General features: G+C 26.9%; 2 protein-coding genes across 7 annotated transcripts in view; one reads left to right on the top strand and one right to left on the bottom strand.

The window, feature by feature from the left end:
- Positions 1-21,123, bottom strand: part of LOC129980404 (uncharacterized) — a 443,593-nt gene that overhangs the window by 403,808 nt on the left and 18,662 nt on the right. The window lies entirely within an intron of this gene.
- LOC129980348 (liprin-alpha-2-like) overlaps positions 1-21,123 on the top strand; it is a 104,047-nt gene that overhangs the window by 76,242 nt on the left and 6,682 nt on the right. For 2 of the 5 annotated variants that reach the window (XM_056090791.1, XM_056090792.1), the window contains exons 7-24: positions 773-919; positions 1,246-1,353; positions 1,439-1,522; positions 1,607-1,801; positions 2,867-2,958; positions 3,168-3,399; positions 5,223-5,446; positions 6,877-7,066; positions 8,304-8,437; positions 10,368-10,457; positions 13,174-13,385; positions 14,829-14,928; positions 15,094-15,175; positions 15,806-16,006; positions 17,581-17,756; positions 17,893-17,990; positions 18,987-19,162; positions 19,850-19,918. In XM_056090791.1, the coding sequence (XP_055946766.1) occupies positions 773-919; positions 1,246-1,353; positions 1,439-1,522; positions 1,607-1,801; positions 2,867-2,958; positions 3,168-3,399; positions 5,223-5,446; positions 6,877-7,066; positions 8,304-8,437; positions 10,368-10,457; positions 13,174-13,385; positions 14,829-14,928; positions 15,094-15,175; positions 15,806-16,006; positions 17,581-17,756; positions 17,893-17,990; positions 18,987-19,162; positions 19,850-19,918 (2,610 nt within the window). The remainder of the gene's footprint in view (positions 1-772; positions 920-1,245; positions 1,354-1,438; positions 1,523-1,606; positions 1,802-2,866; positions 2,959-3,167; positions 3,400-5,222; positions 5,447-6,876; positions 7,067-8,303; positions 8,438-10,367; positions 10,458-13,173; positions 13,386-14,828; positions 14,929-15,093; positions 15,176-15,805; positions 16,007-17,580; positions 17,757-17,892; positions 17,991-18,986; positions 19,163-19,849; positions 19,919-21,123) is intronic. The other 3 variants (XM_056090794.1, XM_056090795.1, XM_056090793.1) reach the window with 3 other exon arrangements.

Below are 21,123 nucleotides of genomic sequence, written 5' to 3'. Positions count from 1 at the left end.
CTAATCTGTCTTTAACTCATTTCAGAACAAGGGAAATTTGTGTCCTGTATGTAAAGAGCTTTGTTGCATGTTCTTACAGATTAATAAAATTTGTGAGATTTTTAATTTTACATCTTATATTTTTTATAATAGTTTTAGTTGCAGATCCTAATATATGAAAATAACATTGAAATAATTTTGTACTAATTTGTGATGAAATCTAAAGAATATATATCATTTTTTTTTCTTTATTATATTCATATAACTGGACATCTGTTTGCTACAGTTAGAAGCTCCTGCTCTAAACCAGCACTTCCCATCTTTTATTTTAAACTCAAAAGCAGATAGCTTTTTTGTAGATTTTCAGAAAATTTCTTAGTATAAATTTTAGAATTTCTATTGCTTTAAAGGAGGGGGGTTCTTTCGATTTTAAAAGCTTATAACTTAATCAAAAATAATTGAATACTCATTGAAAGATATAACTAAAGAAAAATCATTTAAAAATTTACTTTTTAATGATGAAAAGATATTTGGCATCTTAATAGTGAGTAATGTGATGAACAAATTCTTAAAATTTAATGTCATCATTTCAAATTTAATTATAATTATAATTTGAATTTCCTTGTATAAAAATTTTTATCTTTTATGGGTTTAACTTCTTTTTAAGCATATAATTTGCAGAAGTGAATTCATTAAGATAGATATTTGCATTTGCAAATAAATTTTACTGCTTATGATGATGTAATCTTACTATTTATGATAAATAGCTATTTTTCTTTTTTTTACTTTTAAGAATAATGCCCAGAAAGAAGATCAGGAAGAGAGAATATCAACCTTAGAAAAAAGATATTTAAATGCTCAGCGTGAATCAACATCACTACATGATTTGAATGAAAAATTAGAACAAGAATTATCTAATAAAGAAGCACAGTTAAAATTGGTTTGTTCTCTTTTTTTATTTTTTATTCATTTATTGAAATTTTATTGCCCTTTGTTCATGCACAAAATCCTGTTACATTATATTTCATTAAAATTGTCCTTAAATCTTTACAATATTTTTTTTTTTTTTTTTTTTTCACTTCCATATGATATGATATGTGTTCTCTGTACATCTGTGCTTATCTGCCATGACTGCTGCTGTCTACTTTTAAAAACATTTATATTATGTGTTACTGTAACCATTTCAATTAAATAAGGAAATATTATTCTTATTTAATGATTTGCTTAATAATAATTTGATTAAGAAAATATATTCTTCTTGTTTAGAGTGAAGAAAAATGTCGAGCTCTTCAAGAAAGGTTAGAGCTTACAGAACAAAAATTAGCTCAATTCTCTCGTAAAGCAGAAGCTGCTGCAGGAGAAGCTTTGGCTCAGGTTTGTTTGGTATTTTGTATTATATTTTGCCTGCACATTATTTTATTTAAATGTATATACATATATATTAATTTTTTTATATTAGGTTCAAGACAGACATGGTAGTGTGGAAGATAGGATACAACGGTTAGAACAACAACTAGAAGAAAAGGGCAATGAATTGATTAGAGTAAGATTTTATTATTGATTAGTTTCATTATATAATTAAGGTATGTATGTATTTAATGTTATTTACATGTGATATATACTTTAGTCTAGGCAAAGAGAAAAAATGAATGAAGAACATAACCAAAGACTTTCTTCGACTGTTGATAAATTGTTAGCAGAATCAAATGAACGGCTGCAGTTGCATCTAAAAGAACGAATGCATGCTCTAGAAGAAAAGAATTCCCTGGCTCAAGAGCTTGAAAGAACAAGGAAAGTTTTGGAAGATACTCAAAGTGAAAAGGTTTGTACTTTTAAATTTTTATTCATAATATGATGTATTTTGTTCAAAATTAATACATGATGTAACAACTCTGACACACAAATTTCTTCTTAAGTAATTCATTTCATTTTATTTTATATTGAATACTACTCCCCTTTTCATCCTGTGCAAAAAATATACTTCTCTTTGTAATGCTGAGTAAATAGAAAAACATTTTAAATAAAAGCATTGTTAAATTACATCACCATAATATATGATACGCTAAATAACACAATAAATTTTTAAAGCAAGTAATACATTGGAGGCTTCCATATATTATCTAAATTAGAACAGATTTTGGAAGTTGACAGGATGGTTTTTATACCAACCTTTCTTCAGTACCACCTCTGGAAAAAGCAAATAGATTAAATTCCTGAATTTTTTCCTGTTTGAAATTAAAATAAAATGGAATACTAATGAAATAAGAATAAAAAGAAGTAAACTTATGTAATTAAATCAATGAAAACTTTTGCTTTCTACATCTAGACAAAGCAATCAAAAATATCAGTTTGAAACTCATAAGATAAACATAATACATAGTAAGAGAATTTTTTTTAAATGTTCATAGGAAATCAATAATGGGGTGGATGTTAAATCTAAGCAGTTAAAGTCAAATTATAGATGAAATGTTTGAGCAAATTAAACTAACACATCATTTAAAAAAAGTGTAAGTATTAAATTGTTGGAAAATTAGGATTACTCTATACTTAGGTATTTAAAAAAATTCTTACTTTATATCATACATAGTAATATTAATTTTCTTATTATTTTTCTTCTTTAACGCTTTTAAATTATAAACTATTATTGAAATTAAATATTTGAATTAGTTTTAAAGTATTTGTAACATTCCAAAATTTATTTGGAAGTTGGCTACAGTATTTTTTTTTAAAGAGTAGACCTCTTTGATTTAATAATTTTGCTTAGAATTCTTTAATTAATAAAGCAACTGATTTTTATGAATACTGTTGCTTTTAATAATGGTATTTCTTAATATTGCTAATTTTTTTTATCTCATATTTGTCATAAAATTATCTAATTTGCTTACAGGATAAAATAGTAACAGATTTAGCTAAAATGCGAAGCGAAATGGAAACTCTGCGTAGGGATTACCAGCAGTTCAAGGCAGAAAGTTTAACTAGGTTAGTTATTACTTTTTTTTTTTTTTTTTTTCTTTTTCTAATACTAGAAATGTTGTTGGCTTACTAGCACTTGCTTCCTTTTTTTTAAAGATATATTGTTTTATAATATTACATTAAAATATTGCTCCATTTCAATGGTATGTTACATAATATTTTTGGTGTCTGATTATACATTAGTATCAAGTTTAATGATTTTTCTTCTGCTGCAGGTTAAGTGCTGCTCGAACACTTCCACAAACTTCACCTCAGTTTCCAACTCGTTCTGCACTATCTCCTGGAGCTGTTGTTACAAGTTCTATCTCACCTAGTCGTACACCAGCCATTGATGCAACGGATGCATTTCATATGGTTTCTGGAATCGATTACATTTCACCTAATGCATCAATTAATCGAAGAATTCAAAGAGGTAGACAAGCTGCTTTGGAAGAAGATGCTACTAAAGTATGTATTTTCATTTTATAAATTGCAGAACTTTCTTTTGATTTGAAATATTTGAAATTTAAATTAACGTGAAATATTTTTGAAATATGGTGTGTTGGTAAGCTGCATGAATCGGATGCTTTGTAACATTGTGGATGCTGTATGTCCTACTTTAGTATTTGCTAATCAACAAACTAAAATACGAGAGAAATTACATAATTTATATATTACTCTATACATTGGTAAACCCATATTATAATAATATTACAAATGAAAGGGAAACTTTCATTATATAAAACTAAATTTTCTTTATGTATCTTGTATAAATTGACTAATCCAATAAAAAAATTTATTTCCTTCACTGCAATACTTTATACACATCTTTCATTGTAATATTTTTCCTTAAAAGAGTTTTAAATATATACCTTAAAACAATTCACTAAATGTTCAATTATTGTTTTATTCACCAAAATTGAAAGTTTTAACAAATTTTGGCCAAGTGATGTTTTTAAGGAGCTTTTCTGGACTGTAATTTACCTAAGATATCTTTTTCTTTATATGCTAATGGAATTTTTACATACTACATTATCCTCCAAATCCTTACCTTCAATTGTCAGGTCATCAGCCATAAAATTTTCATTATTATCAACATTCACATTCTTGAATAACAACAGTTTTCCATATGATCATCTAATTATGCTATTTCTTCTATTATGAATTAAATAACTTGCGCAAACTTACAAAATAAACTGAAATGAAATGAACTGATAACTGAAAGTAAATTTTGCAGAGCACAAGTAAAAAAGGGAAACAGATATGTGTATTTTAAATCAAGAAAAGACAGAAAATAGTAAATGGTATTAGAAACAATATAACTTTGAAAGAGATATGAAAAAATGTTATTTGAATTTAAATAGTTGAAAGTTACATCATCATATTTGTGTAGACAGTCCAGGATGGGCCAGTGCCTTCGTCTGAATTCTGTTCCACCACATTCTACTTTTGACACTTATGCGCCAGTTTCTTTTCTGAATAGCCAGGAAGTCTGTCTCCACTGGCTCCATCCATCTCATTTTGGATCTACCCCTTTTCCTATTTGTTAGAGGTTTATGTAAAAGAATTTTTTTTAATATGGAATCATCATCCATTCTAAATATATGAGCCGCCCAGTTCATCCGGTTTATTTTTATGAACTTTATAATATTTGGCTCTCTATAGATTTTATAAGCTGAAAGTTATTCTTCTTCTCCAAACATTTTTTCTATTTCACCAAGAATGGCTCGCAGTATTTTTCTTTTGAAAATGAAAAAACTGCCCTCTGATTTTAATCACTCAGAGTCTAGGAGAAACAGCATCAAAACATTCATGACTAGATGTTGAAAGTTGCATTCATGTGAATTAGGAAAGGAAATAGCTTCTTGCAAGTGTAATTTGGCAGATTTACTATTCAGTTATGGAATCTGTTGAGAACATGTAAAAAAATTTTTTTTAATTGTAGCATTGTTTGTTTTGCACTATATTTAATCTTGAAATTCAAAATTCTTACTTTTAAATTTAAGCAAGCTCTATGATTAAACATTGTTAAATATAGTTAAAATTAAATTGTGTTACCTTCATTTTTTTGTAATTGTTTATAATAATGAAAAAGTAAGAATAAGCTGGAGCAGTCATAAGTTAATAATATATTATAATGAATTTAGCTTTGTTATTCTTTTCTTTTTAATTATTTCCTATAATTGTATATTTTGGTTGTCTGCTTTTAACCTTCATTTTTTTTAAATCAAAAGTTTACTGGTGCATAAAATTATTAAAAAATTTTAATGTTGTTCTTGTTTAAATTTCAGGTTCAAACCTTGAATGAACAAGAATGGGAGAAAATGGAGCAGGCTCAAGTTTTAGCTAGTGTTCAGCATGCCTTTGATGCCAGTGATACAGAATGTAGTCAAACAGATGATAATGAGAGTATATTTGAGTCAATGGACATGCTATCACCATCTGCCCATACAGATGCACAAACATTAGCTCTTATGTTACAAGAGCAGCTGGATGCAATTAACAATGAGATCAGGTAATTGATATTAATGCTAGGTTTTAAATCTTCAGTATTTATTCACAGTAACACTTTTCTATGCAAGTCTATCCTTGACATGCAGATGTTTGTTTGTTTGTTTTTTGTTAATGTTTGCCCATAATATTTTCATTATTATATATACTGTTTTTTTAATTTGCAGAAGCATTAAATATTTAGCTTATGCATATAAATATCAGATTTTATTTATTGAGGAATTTGTTTTTGGAAATGCTATACTGAATTGTCCCCTCCCCTCACTTTTTTTTTTTTTAGTTAACGCTTTGCAGTATTCTTTTGTTTTCCATTTATTCAAAATTTTGATATTTTGGTTATTGAAATGATATGATAAAAAACTCATTCAGCAAAAGTCTTTTGCCCTATTACTTATATCTCTCTATTCTTCTCTAGTAAACATATTTTTTAATAGTAAAACAATTTTTTTAACCAGTCAGCTGTATGTTTTCTTAGTATCCAAATTGCTTCATTCTTTGAAACTTGCCAACATTAAGTTGTTACAGTTTGATAAGTTTTGAAGAATTTATTTGAATTAACAGTTCGTGAAACAAGATTTTGCTACTGTAAAGTCACCATGAACTGTGCCACTCATTTGAATGAACATAGATCCATAATAAATTAACATTATTAGATTTTAGTAAACCTGTTAATAAAAGCATGCTACCAGCTTGAAATTGTCAGTTATGTAGGATGTTAAATAGAATCATGGAGTTTAAAAGAACAGTGTTAATCTTAATTGGCAAAAATACCATCCGAAATTTTTTATAGTAGTTATAGTTATTGAAGCATTAAAATATGATCTTGTAGAGCACTTAAAACAGATACCAAATGTATCTTGAAATTTTTACAGTTTCATCTATCCATTGTTAAACAAATAGAACAATATTAGAAGTATTTTCTTATTTATAAAGGTAAATTTTTATCAGTGAAAATAGACAGTTATTGAATTAGAACATTTTTTTTTTTTTAATTACAAGCTGGTGTATTTTTGAAAATAATGTTAAGAGTAAAATTTTATTTTTATGGATAGAATTTACCATTTTAACAAAAGAAATCATCTATTTATTGAATGATGTATTGAATTAAATTTTAAATCTTAGCAGAGATTTATTTTAATTAATTTATTTTTAATTTTTATTTAAGATCAGCACCACTTCTCTATGAAAGCTTTCTTTGTTAATTCTTTTTCATTGCAGTTTATTTAATTACTAAATCTGAAGCAAAAAATAATTGTTTTTCTATTTAATTTATTATATTCTGATGATTTATATTTATACATTATAAAGAATCTTGTTGTAGGAATGAGCAGCTTCAAATTCATTGCATGTGAAAATTTTGTTTTGCTTGTTCAAAAAAAAAAATATTTATATAGCTTTAATTGTATCTTATATTGTTGTTTCTTATTTTTCTAGATTGATCCAGGAAGAAAAACATACAACAGAACAGAGGGCAGAAGAACTAGAATCTAGAGTCGGTAGCATAGAAACAATAAGTTTGCTTGCAAGAGGAAGATCTTTTGAAAGAAATTCTCCTCCGCAGAGTGGCAGGTCTACTCCCAAGTCACATCATAGCCCACAACGGGATTACATGCAGAAATATCCAGTGAGTCAAAATGGCTTTCATTAAAATCTGTGTTTTAGTATTGCAACATTTGTTAATATATATCAGTTTTGCTATACATATTCCTCTTTCCCTTTCCTCTGGGCTATTATTGATATATTTATTTAATAAATAAAAGCCTAGAGGATTGTAAATTTTGTTTATTTCTTTGACTCATTATCTTTTAACTTCATTAATTTTGCTTTCTTTTTGTTTTGTTTTACTTATTTACTCCATTTTAGTTAAATGTTTGCCATTAGATGTATAAGAAAGAACTCTGGTTAAAATGCTGCAATGCCGGATATCCCCCCCCCACATAATATTATAATTTTATAATTGAAACTCAAAGTGGAAAAAAAAAATATTTTAAATATTTAATCTATTTAAGAATTATCCTAAATATATTTTGGGAATACAAGATGATTCAAAAACTATACTCATTTTGAATAGCTATTGCATACATTATTAATAAAATGTCAAAGCTTCATTATTCAAATTATTAAATGTAGTGATTAAATATTTAGAGGCAGGGGAGAGTTGTGAGTGCAAAAAGTCATATTCAACTATATTATGATAATATTGAATCTTACAAGTTATCAGAATATTTGTGCTTTTAATTTGTTAATTAATTATTTTTACATTGAAGCAATGTTTTTTCTCAAATAATTGTCATAATTACACTTGCTTAAAAAATTATTATTTTTATTACTTGAGAATGGAATATGAATTTAACTAATTTTAAATGTAAAAAGTAGTTTGTTCACATATGGATTAATTATATTGATCCCTATATAAATTCAGCATAACTACCTAAATTTACAAGAGAGAAATGTGATGTTATTCATTCAAGAAATGTTTTGGAAAGAAGAATGGTGTTTCTAGTAGGAAAGAGAGCCTCCTAATTACTAGGGCAGTGACATATCTTAATAGAATTTTAACGAGCATGCACAATCACCAGATATCATGTTGATAGATTTCTTTTAAAACAGGTGCATGAAAGTTAATGTTTATGGTTTTAGACCGATTGCAATCAACAGTTTGAATGTGTCTAATATCTGACAAAATTCTACATTTGCATAAATTGAGGCTCTGAAACTTTGACGTATGTTATTGTTTATGCAATAGTTTTTAAAGGGTTTTTTTTTTTTTTTTTTTTTTTTTAAATTCTGTATTTTGTATGATACTGCTGCAATCCAGTGAATTTTATTTAAATACCATTTGTATACTTTTTTCCACTCAGACTATGAGTCAAGTTGATAGCAAAGATGATAATAGGTTACTACTACGAAGGGACCCAAGTCCACCAACTCCCCGTTCTGTTAGATTAGAAAGAGTTGCCAGAGCTTTAGCTGAAAGTTCTGAAGAACTTCGGAGGTATGCGATTTTTTTATTTATAAGAATTTGATGTAATAAATAAGTTATAAAAGATTTGTTAAATAGAAGTTTTTAATTTGTTGTGGTTCTTTAAGAACTAATTTTTATGTGTAGAATAATCAAAAAAGTAGGTAAATGATTTTTATCCCTCTCTTTAATTAGAACATATTTCAGGCTACGTCACCTTTTTTCCAAATAGTAACTACATACAAATACTTTGAATTTTTTCATATGTTAATGAAATTTCTACTTTTTTTGCTTTAATGTGGTCAGTTATAGATAAATTTTATTGTATGCTGAATTTTTAAGTATATTTTAATTTCAGCTGTATTTTTTAATAAAAATTTTAAGTATTTCCTGTTGATATTTGCTATAAATAAGATAAAGGAATGAGGTCAGATTAACAATACACTCTATCCTTATTCTCTTTCGAGCAGGAAAAAAAAATTTCAAAATAACTTACATATTTTGTTTAGGCAGTATATATATCTCTCAATACATATTGGTTTATTAAAATTCATCATAGTATTTCGTTTTAAAGAGTGCACATTTTGTTTTTAAAGAGTGCAAAATTGTTCAATAACTCTGACATGGGAGAGTGGGGGGAAGAAAACAATTTTTTTCTCAAGTATTTCAAAATGGAATGTAATTGATTTACAAAAATAATTATTTGAAATATAGTATTGTATTAATAATATTAATTATAGTAATATTTTTTGAAAAAGAGAAATGTTTGTACTTTTTATGGCTTCAATGATGATGAAAATCGTGTATAAAATGTTATTAAATATAATGTTTTGTATAATGGTATTATTCATAATGAATGCATTGTTTTGTATTTGTTTAATATAATGTTGAATAAATTTATTAGTTCTATAAATTTTTCCTGGATTTGTTTTATAAGATGAAATAATTTGACTGAAATCATAAATGAGTACTAAGTTTCTTCTTTCAACTTGCTAAAAGCTTTCATTTAGGTTGAATTAAATGTTATAATATTAGTCACAAGCTTATATAATATTTTCTGATATGGAATTTTTATGTATTTTTTAGGTGTCATTATTTCTATTTGCTTTTGTAACAACTGTCTATTTGTTCAAAAAAATATTAAATCTTTTTTAAACAAATTTGTTTTGTTTTTTTAAATCATTGTTCGGTATTAGTATTAATATGTATATAATGATTGTACATTAATTATGATATTTGTTAGAGTTTGTTATAATTTCCCATAAATGTCTGAAAATAAGAATGATTTCTATTTGAGCGCGTGATGTTAAAGTTAATGTAGGTTGTCCCAAATAAAAATTAATTAATTAAAAAACATCACTCTAAATTGCACGACTAGAACCTTTTTTGCTGTCTATGCTTTTGTTAATGCTGCAACTTCTGCTTCTGGTAAACTCACTATTTTAATAATACAAAGCCATCACAAATCATGCATGTTTTTATAAATTTAAATAATAGCTAATGTTTTTTAATATTTAATATACCTTTCAAATGTAAAATGTCTGAATATTCTCATTTTGTTGAACTGTACCTTTGTGGTGTAATAGTCCTTAATCATATAAATTTAGAATCATAACCTGATTCATTTTGTAACTTTAAATAAGTAAAACAATTTTATTAATGTAAGCTAATTATATCTTGCAATGAAATAGGTTCTAAAGCTACTTTTATGATATAAGATATTTGAAAAGGTCTTTATTATTCATGATTTCTCTAATTAAGAAGGGGGGGGATTTCAGACATTTTAAATGAATAAGTTCTGAAATTTTTAGATTTTTGTACCTTAGCTGGTTTTTAAGTTTAAAAAAAAATCATATTTATATAATTGTATTTCATCATTATTAATTATTTAATTGTTTTACTTATGTATTTCTGTCTGTTGCATAATTGACATTCATTGTGCTTTGCTTATGGCTTTTTATAGAAGTGTTGGGTATAACATTCCTCATTCTTCGCTTGCCATGACATCCATCTCATCTACCATGCCTCTTTCTTCTCAGGATATGTTCCTTGGGTACTTTTTACAATTGCTATATCATTTTACCCACAAAAACCAAATACTTTGTTATTTAAAAATATGATCCATCCAGAAAATAATTTTTGTTTTGCAAAAAGAGGTGAAAAAAAGTTTATCAAATGTTTTGTTTATAAAATATTTGTGTAAATATTTTATCTATAAGAATATATAATTATATCAATTTTTCTAATTCTACATCTGTTGTCTGGTTTATGATTAAATTATTTTATACCTAAATATAATCATGATTATTTCATGAAAAATAATTGCTATTAGATAACCCTTCATTTTACTTTGTAGCCAGACCAATTATATAGGCTTGTTTTGTGCAAAATTAATTATTTTGAAGAAGTATTTATTTACATCATCTTAGTTAACATTTTTTTTTCAATTCATATTTGTTTATTAATAAAATAGGATTATAATTTGTATGTAAAACGATTTAACTTACTATTAGTTTTTCCTTTTGTCTGTAATAGCAAATTGGGATGATAAATTTCTGCTCTTAGAAATTTTAACCCTCATTCAGATTCTTAACATTTGAATTTATAACAAAAAGAAAAGAAAATGTTTCTTTGTTAGAATTTTTGTAAAGAAAAAAAAATTTTTTTTTCCCCCGTCAGTGACAGATTTTTATTTTCTGGATGGCATATATGAAATACAGTAGATGTTGCTTAGTGTTATCATGTTAGGCTCCAAATTATTTAATAACACAAACCAGTCGAATTGACTTTGACTGACAATAATTCGAGTTCATTAGCTCGAGTTGAAGACTACTTCTGTTTCCTAATATCCAGATATTCTCAGACATTCCAGATATGAAATATTTCAAAAGTATGGGCTGTTTTCTTCAGATTACTGTCATGTATACCTTAGTGCCTCGGTTCTAGTAAATTTTTCAATCCCTTAAAAATTTTTGTTTAAATATGTTTTTGTGTAGAAATTTTTTGGTACAATAAGTACAATAATGATAGCAATTCCAGATCTTGTAGATATAGAAAATTATTTTTCTTTTAGAAATTAAAATATGGTCATTTCTCATTCGTAGATTACATTTTCTAGGTAAATTCAAATTTTGGTTTGAAATGGACCATTTGGTATTTAATTATAGAGATGATTTTAAAAGTTTAATTTACTTGCATTCACTTCCTTGATTCAGTAAACAGCAATTCTTAACTCTGCACTAAAATTTCTGACGTTAAAAGATACAATATTAAACAGTGAGAAATTATGATTCTCTCATGAATAATGCTTTTTTGGTACTCTATGAAATCAAAAATCTTGCTTATTCAGAATTTTGATCATTTAGTTGTTCAATGGAAGATTTTTATTGTTTTATACATTTAGAACAAAATGCATTTAAAGAAACTGGAACATCCTGAATTAGATAACATTAATCAACAACTACTATCTCTTTACTTACTTTCCTCTCCTACCTCCACCTCTTTAAATGTAATGTGAATGTTTAAGCTTAATTCATTTCAACAAAATCTTGAAACCCAAATATTTTTATTCTCATACAACAAATTTAGTGACTGATTATCATTTCTAGTTCATATAATATTGATTAATTTTCACATATAATTTTAATTTTAAAGTAATTATAGCTTTTTATTTGAAAAAAAGGGGGGGGAGACTAAAGTTTATAGTATTCTTACTTTTTAAATAAGACTATGAAAATGTCAATCTCTTTTATCTAGTTAATCTAACATAAAAATTGATTGTGGTTTGAATGTAATGTATAACCATATGAAAACACCCAATTCAACTTGCAATTACATGATTAAACTTGAATCACCACATATTCAAAGTCATACCAAAGTTGGAAATTATGTTCCAATAGCAAAATCGATTTATAATTTTTTTAACCTTTTCTTTATCAGCAGAACAGCTGATAATGGAATTGATTTGTCTGCTCAAATCATGATTGTTATTCTATGCATCACCCAGTTTGTTATAGGTAAATTGCTAAAGAAGGAAAAAGAGAGTGGAAATTCCAAGTATGGTTAAATGAGACCACAGACCTTATTTTTCAATTAGTTGTAAAGAGAGGATGAGAAACATTTAATCTATATAATATGAGAATTTTGATGTAGCTTGTAACAAATTGAATTTTCGCTTTTGCGTATTTGTAATAAACTGATAGTTGTTTCTAACTATTTTTGTAGTACCAAACATATTACTTGTTCTTATACATTCATTGTCTTAATTAGTATTTTAATCTGTAGATAATTAATTAAAATCCTTTTTAAAGATTTTTTAAACTATGAAACTTTATTTTGTGAATCAAAAGACATGCATCAGTCTTTAAGATATTGATTTTTGCATTTGATTTCTAGATTCTATATCAAATTTCTAGATAATTAAAATTATTTCATAAGATTTTTTATTATTGCAAATATGTGCATCATAATTACTCCCTAATTATAGCAATGCAGTTTTATTAGCCTTATTTTTGCAAATTCTAAAGTGTGTAAAAGATTAAATACTAACAAGTGCATGAATTCTTAATAACAAATTTCAGCATTAGTTCATAAACAAAAATGTATGTCAAGCAGAATTTAGCATTTCATTTATTTTGCTTAGAAATTAAAGGGAATGTGTTTTTGATTTTTGCTTTATTCATTTTGATACCTGCTGCATCTGCCATCAACATTTGGTTGGCGAGTTTGCTTTTTTTTTTTAGCAATGGCTTATTATCTCCCTCTTTTAGTTATCCTGATTTGGTCCCTGAAATGTCCCATTCCCGGCTTTTGCTCGAAGGACCCTCCCATAGCTCCCCTTCTTCCTCTCATAGCTCTACATCTGAGGATTCTTTGCATAGGACCCCTCAAAAGAAGAAAAGCATCAAATCATCATTAGGAAGATTATTTAGTAAAAAGGACAAAGTCAAAGTAAAAGAAGGTTATGGAGTCACATCACCAGGTATGTTTCATGGTTGTATGAATCATGTATACTTTGTAGAAGTATTATAATTTTTTTTATTTGATTAATAAAAAAATGTTTTTTATTTTTGTAGATTTCAGCATTTTTAAAACTGAATTTTATCTTTTTGAAAATGATTAATTTTCTTTTATATAATAATTCTGTAATATTTTTAATATCTCAAGTATTTTTATATAAACTTATTCGTTTATTTATTTTACTTCTCAGTATTTACATTTGGTACAATTCATTATGTTATAAAATTCTGCCTTTTATTTATTTATTTATTGTATGCATGTGTTATATCTGAGTTCTGTTATGAAAATTTGTCTTCGGTATAGTATGTTTTACAATGTGCGCAATTTTAATCCTATTGTTGAAAGATAAGATTCTTTTCCTGTAAATATGCTGAATAGTATAACCAAGGAAAGCAGAGTTGAGAAGTGACTAGAAAAAAGATAGAAATGTTCTTAGTTTCAGTTAAGTAACCAAATTAAAAGGGGAAACAAATACTGAATTGATGTATTTTTGCCACTTTAAAATATCTCAAATTAGAGATGCCAAGTATATTGTATTTCTCATTATAAGTCTCACACAATTTATTTCAGGGATATTATTTAAGACAAATATACATTAATTCTGTTTTCTTTTGACTTGATCGCTTTTATCTACATACCATTTCAGTTTATCCTATCTTACCTATTTTAAATCAATTTTCAGCCACCCATCATTCCCCCCAAAAGCAATATCATATGTGTTATCTTCACCTATTAAAAAATTATTTGTCTTCGGTTTGTTCTCAAAATAATCGGCATTTATGAATTTTTTTTTTTTTTTAACATAGCTAAATAACATTAGATTAATACAATAACAGATTTAAATATTTTGAGAGAGCAAAAGATCTATTTCATTAAAATACTATTAATAAATTGGAAGTCAATCTTATTCTTATAAAGTTGTAATTAATTATCCACTATTGTATTGTTATTTTAAGTATACAGCACTTTAAAACATTTTTTTTTCTTTAATCACCAATTACTTATCATGCATTATATATATATATATATATATATATATATATATATATATATATATATATATATATATATATGAAATGATGAAAGGAAATAAGTTTACTTTTAAAAAGCAAGTTTTGGATATCAATATTTTTAAAATATCTGAAACATCATGGCATAACAGATGACATTCAAAGTTAAAATAATAAAAGTATCGTAGATATTGAAAATAAAATAACATTCAAATGTTTATCCTTACAGTAGTTTTTTAATGACTTATTATAAATACCATTAAATATACGGAAAGAATGTCTATTTGTATTCTTTGTTTTAAAATGATATTCAAACATTAAATACCCTTCGTTTTTGGAGTTAACAGGAGAAAATTTGTTTTTTATGCTTATCTTAAAATTTTTACCTTCTACAGGAGTAACTTATATGGATGCAGATCCTGGAGTAAGCGATCCTGTCAGTATGTCTGGTGGTATTGGACAAAAATCTGATCATGATAGAAGAACTAAAAAGAAGTAAGTTTCATTTGTAGAAGTGAATATCAATCTCTAATTCTTAAAATAGTGTATCTAATTCTTCATATATTTTTACTGAATATATGATTCAGTCATCAAAAATTTTTGTGCAGTTTCTAAATTTTTGTTCAAAGAATAATGATGAGTTGTTTTTTCTCTTCTTAGGCATGAACTTTTAGCTGAATCAATGAAAGCTGGAACACCTTTTGCCCTTTGGAATGGCCCAACAATTGTTGCTTGGCTAGAGGTAATATAAAATATTTAGCATTTCAAAAGAAACTTTTATACAGAGATATCAATTAAAAAATAAAAGTTTGTAATTGGGATATAGGACATATAGCCCCACTTAGGATAATGATTTGCTAGTAAAATTTATTTTGTCCTAATTATATTGCATATGTTTCATATTATGCTTCATGTGGCTTCAGATATCATATTCTTTGACTTTAATTGATTAAGCTACACACATTAACAAAAAGGAAATAGTATATATCCATAAAACATTTATTGGACAAAAAATTCATTTGTTTAAAGTATATAAAACTGATTTAATTATATAGAAATTAATCAGCTTTAACTAGTAAAAAAAAATTTAAGAGGGGTGGGGGGAACTGTTAACATTTGTTACCTCAGGTCTCCAAAATTTCTGATTATGGCTCTGATAACTTGCTTATTCATGTTCATATGAAATGAAACTTTTTCATGTGTAGCATGGAATTCATATGCAATGTTTTGTTTTTATTAACTTGATTTTTTTTTAATTAAGAGAATATATGTAGTATGTTTTGTAACAAATCAGTGCTATTTATTTTATGTAATGTTATTAGAATATAAGATGTTATTTTATATATGATTAAAATCGAACTCTTCTTTTCAGCTGTGGGTTGGAATGCCTGCCTGGTATGTTGCAGCATGCCGAGCAAATGTTAAAAGTGGTGCAATCATGTCTGCCTTATCTGACACAGAAATTCAAAGAGAAATAGGAATAAGTAATCCTTTGCATCGTTTAAAATTGCGACTTGCAATACAAGAAATGGTTGCTCTTACTAGTCCTTCTGCTCCCAAACCATCTAGAACTGTAAGAATTCATTTGTGACTTTAAATTGTTTAAATTGACATTTAAAATTTTAATATTTTCTTACTGGAATGACATGCTTATTTCAATCGGTTTAAATAAATGAGAGTTTAAACTGATTCTGCGATTCATATTTTACTTACAGCTTAATGTTATGTATGATTGTATTGTTTTGCCTATGCATTTTTATTTTAAAATCTTTTATTACTTTCGACTATTAACAAAACATATATGATCTCTTCACATTCTAAAATTATTATTGAGATAAAAATTATTTTGAAATTAATATCATGTATCCTTGTTATTGAACAAGAAGAAATGTGAACATTTTATACTTAGTCACCTAAATGTTGTTATTTATTTTCCCTCACAAGGCCATTGGTTTGGCCCAAATGACTTTTCTGTGTATATATATATATTCACTAATAACTATATACAGGAAGTCTGAAAAGTACAGCTACATTTTCAAAAATTAGTTACAAATAAACAAGCAAAGATATTTATTTACAGCGTTTTATGTTCTATTATATATAATATGCAATGTTCCTGTTTATCTTATTGCATGATTTCAATGTGTTCACCATTTATTACAAATAAGTAATTGAGTCTATATGAGGTTTCTAGACATGTTCTATGAAGCATTGCAAGATCAGCCCTTTGAATGGTCGCTGTAATTCATCTTTTCAATTCATCAATGTCACGAGTTGGAGATTGGCCAACAGTGTTTTTCACATATCGCTGTACAAAGAAGTCCAAAAGTGTTATATCTGGAAGTCTAGGTACTCTATTAGACTTCCTCTTCCCATCCATCACTTTTTCATCTAAAGCATTTTGCACTTCCACATTCCAGTGTGGTGATGCTCCATCCTGCTGGAATATCATACAGGGTTGCAATAAAGGAAATGCGAAAATTAAAAAGATATCAGGGTAATTGTCAGAGCGAACAGTTATTTTAGACAAGAAAAAAGACCCACTAATTCAATTATGCAGTAAACCACACCAATTGCTTATTTTAGGACTGTCTCTTGCTTACTCCAGTATGGATTTTCTAATCCCCATATTCAAGTATTGTGTCAATTAACAATACCTAATCTTAAAATGTTGTCTCATATGAAAACATTACATATTTTGGAAAATTTTCATCCTCTCCAATATTTTGTAACATTCTTCTGCAAATGTTTGACTTCAAGGCTTATCATCAGGCTGTACTTCATGAGAGAATTGAAGCTTATATGCTTAAAGCCATAACCTTATGTGCACTATATTGTGCATAGTTAATCTCTGTATTTGTAATTGCTGATCCATGCGATGAAACGATTTATGAAGATTATTATGATACTTCAATTTGTGTAATGTCAGCAGTTTATGCTAGAAAGACCCATAAATCTTTCATGCCTCTTATAAAGTGTGGGTGGACTCCGAATGTAGGTAGTCCAAAACCATTTGAAATGAGAATGTTGCTAAACATTGATGTAGCACCTTCTAGTTTACATTTTATTCCCTGTATTACATTCATTACAATATCCTTGTAGTTTTCTTATATATTTCTGAATTTAAACAGACAATAATTTTTTCAGAGCTTAGCATTTGGTGAAATGAATCATGAGTGGATTGGAAATGAATGGTTACCCAGTTTAGGATTGGCTCAATATAGATCTACATTCATGGAATGCTTAGTGGATGCTCGAATGTTAGATCATTTAACTAAAAAAGATTTAAGAATGCATTTAAAAATGGTGGATGGCTTTCATAGGTGAGAATTGTTCTTTGATATTTGTCATTTTGCTTTTGTATAAATGTATATTTACTTTTCCCATAATTTTATTTTATAATATTTAATCCCATTTTTTATTTTTATTAATATTCTTATCTTATTATTATTATTGTAGGACAAGTTTACAATATGGTATAAATTGCTTAAAACGATTAAATTACAACAGAGAAGCCTTAGAAGAAAGAAGAAAGCTTAGTGAGCATGAAATCAAAGGTATTTTGTGACTGCTTCATAAAGAGTTCATAATATCTGAAAGGCTAGTGTGTGTGTGTTTCACATAAGTTTTAATCAAGCTTATTTGAAAATTTGAACACAGCCTTTTCATAACTGTTAATAATATATAAACATTCTAGAATATTTTATTTTCTATGTTTGAGTAGTGAGATTAATTTTAATTGGTTATTCTTACTACTACATTTTGATATAAAAATTATATTGCAAATAAAAATATACTGCAAATTGATATGTTCAAACAGATTTGAAAAAGAAAAAAAGCAGGGAGACCAATTTTTCAATGTTATTATTTTAATTAAGGTATAGTTGAAAAAGAAAATAAATGAATATTCCTTTTTACAGTATTTTTATAATTTGTGTAATTTTATACCTGTATTATAATAATGTTCATAGAACATCACATAGGATGGCAATAATGGTTATTGAACATTGCTGACATCTTATTTAAATGCTGGGGTGGGGGGGGGGAATAAAAATGAATTTCTTTAATTAAACTTAATTCTTGTTTGAATCCATTGTAATTTGTTTATAATGGTTTTCATGCATATAGGATGAATGATAATAAATTAATAGTTATTATGACCTAAATTAATAAATTTTAGAATTCATAGCATAAATTGACAAATAATATATTATTCATTGCAAATACTAAGAAAATCTCTGCTCCTGTTCTTTTCTAACTATATAACTTTTTTTAAAAAAATCTTTTTTTATGCATGTAATATTTAGATATTGCTTTTAATAGTTTTTAGTAATCCCAAAATGCATTTAGTTTTCATTTCCAGTTATGTATTAGCATTTACAAGACAGAATTAATACATATTCAGAATTTTTTCATAACAATTTGTGAGTAAAAGGAGAGGTGTTATTTACTAAGTTAGTTTATATTAAGATATGTAAATTGTATTGTATATTTTTTGAATTCAAATTTTAAAGATTTATCATAATTATCACATGTTTTCCTTACTTTTTTAGATGTCTTAGTATGGTCAAATGACAGGGTAATAAAATGGGCAGACAGTATAGGTCTTCGAGATTATTCAGTTAATCTCATAGATAGTGGTGTTCATGGATCTGTGATAGCATTGGATGAAAGTTTTGATCATGCTGCATTGGCTTTGGCTCTCCAAATACCCACTCAAAATACTCAGGTTAGTTTGTTTCTCACTCTCTCCCTTTATGATTAATTTCTCTTCAAATAATTTTGTAACTTGAACAGAAATAGATTCCTGGAGTATATCTGTTAATCCCTCTTCTCTCTCTACATTTTTTTGTTATATATATTTAAAAAATTACTACTTAATATAAAATAATAAATTATTATTCCCTTATATTAAATCTTTTATTCACCAACAGTTCCAATATGTTACTGCTATGTATGTGTAAGATATGTATTTGAAAAAATATTTTTAATAAACAACTGATATTGAAATCAATGAAAATATTGTTTGATATTTTTCATGCTTTATTATATTCAGAAAAATTGTATAGTAAATTATGAGTTATTTTTAAAATTAGATTCCATGGCAATTACCAATTAGCAAATTCCATACTTAATTCACAAAATGGAAGAAAGATGACAAATTTGAATGTCAAAAGGCTTTTGAACAATTTTTGCCGTAGAGAGCCTTCTCATACCATTATTTGATAAACAGTAGATTTTTGTTGGAACACATAATTTTTGTTTTTTTTATGTATCATTGAAATATTTTTATAAAATACAATCCTAGATTATTTAGAATTTACTTGTATCTAAAATTTTAGGATCTATTAATAGTTCATAGCTTTGTTTTTTGTATATTATTTCTTCCCTGTGCTAATAGTTTTGCAATATTTAGGTTAGGCAAATTTTAGAAAGAGAATTTAACAATCTGTTATTGAAAGGTACTGAAAGGAGACCAGATGAGGTATGAAAAATTATATTTATATGTTATTATGAATTTTGCTTGTGTTGCTTTCCTTATTTTCAGACTTTTCTTTTGTGTGCTTTAAAATTTTAAGAATAGACATAAAAAATATTGCATAGATAAGTGACTTAATAGAATTAATACTTATTAGAAAGTATGGCACATCAAGCCCATGTAAAGGTTAATCTTAATCTTGCTTTAGTTGCTAAGATCTGTAAGCATCTTTCATAATCTTTGATTAGTTTAGTTTAGTTTAGTTTAGTTATATTAACGTCCCGTTTGAAGCAACACTAGGGCTGTTTTGGGACGGACCTCGTAATTTTGAACCACGGTCAGATGACGAGGACGACACCTGAGCTGGCACCCACACCAGCAGGAGTTCATAATCTTTGTTGAACAGTTCAGTCTCCCAAAAATGTACAATTTGCAACCCATTTATAAGTTGGAACCTCTATGATGGAAATAATAAGCCTTTAAAAGTGTACAAGGAGTCATCTTTTGTGAAAGCATACATTAAAAAAATGTTTAGGTAGCATCTTCAAAACAGTACAAAATAAAAAGGGAAAGCTGACTGATAAGGAAAAGTCTCTGTTGAGATACATTGTTCTTTGGAAAGCAAATGCTTCCAGACTAGATAGTATTCAAAATAAACAATTATCTCTTAGATTTTGATTCAGTCTAAACTATCAGAATGTTCTGCAATTTTGGTTACATCCTGTGTTAAAGCAATACAAGGACTTTTTTAGGATGGACCACATAATTTTGAAGTATGTTAAAATGATTAAGACAACACTTGAGCCAGTACTTTCTTTAAACTTCTGCACCTCACAACTAATAAGATTTTGAGGCCTTATGGATTTAACATGCGGCAAACCTATTTGGTGGGTGGAGGTTCTATACAATTATGTTTCAAACTGGCTACATTATTGCTGAGTAACAATTTATTCATTCTGTAATTGACCACTTGTAATGCTGGCTAATAACTCCAGTGTTGTTTAACCTATAAATACTAGGCTCTCAGATAATAGTAACTGTCAGCTTATCTGATGAATCAAAATTCATTTATTGTTGAATAATAGATCTGGAAAGTAATTTACTCTTTACTTCTGCTTACAATCAGTGAATTTTAGTGATGGCTAACTGTTGATAAATGTTTAGATATTTTGGTTTGGTCTTATCCCCTATCCAACTTTTCCTGCCTAAAT

This window comes from Argiope bruennichi, chromosome 1 (genome assembly GCF_947563725.1).
Source record: "Argiope bruennichi chromosome 1, qqArgBrue1.1, whole genome shotgun sequence".
NCBI classification, from domain to species: domain Eukaryota; kingdom Metazoa; phylum Arthropoda; class Arachnida; order Araneae; family Araneidae; genus Argiope; species Argiope bruennichi.
The sequence above is the reverse complement of the archived record's forward strand: the minus strand, read 5'-3'. Positions and strand labels throughout refer to the sequence as shown.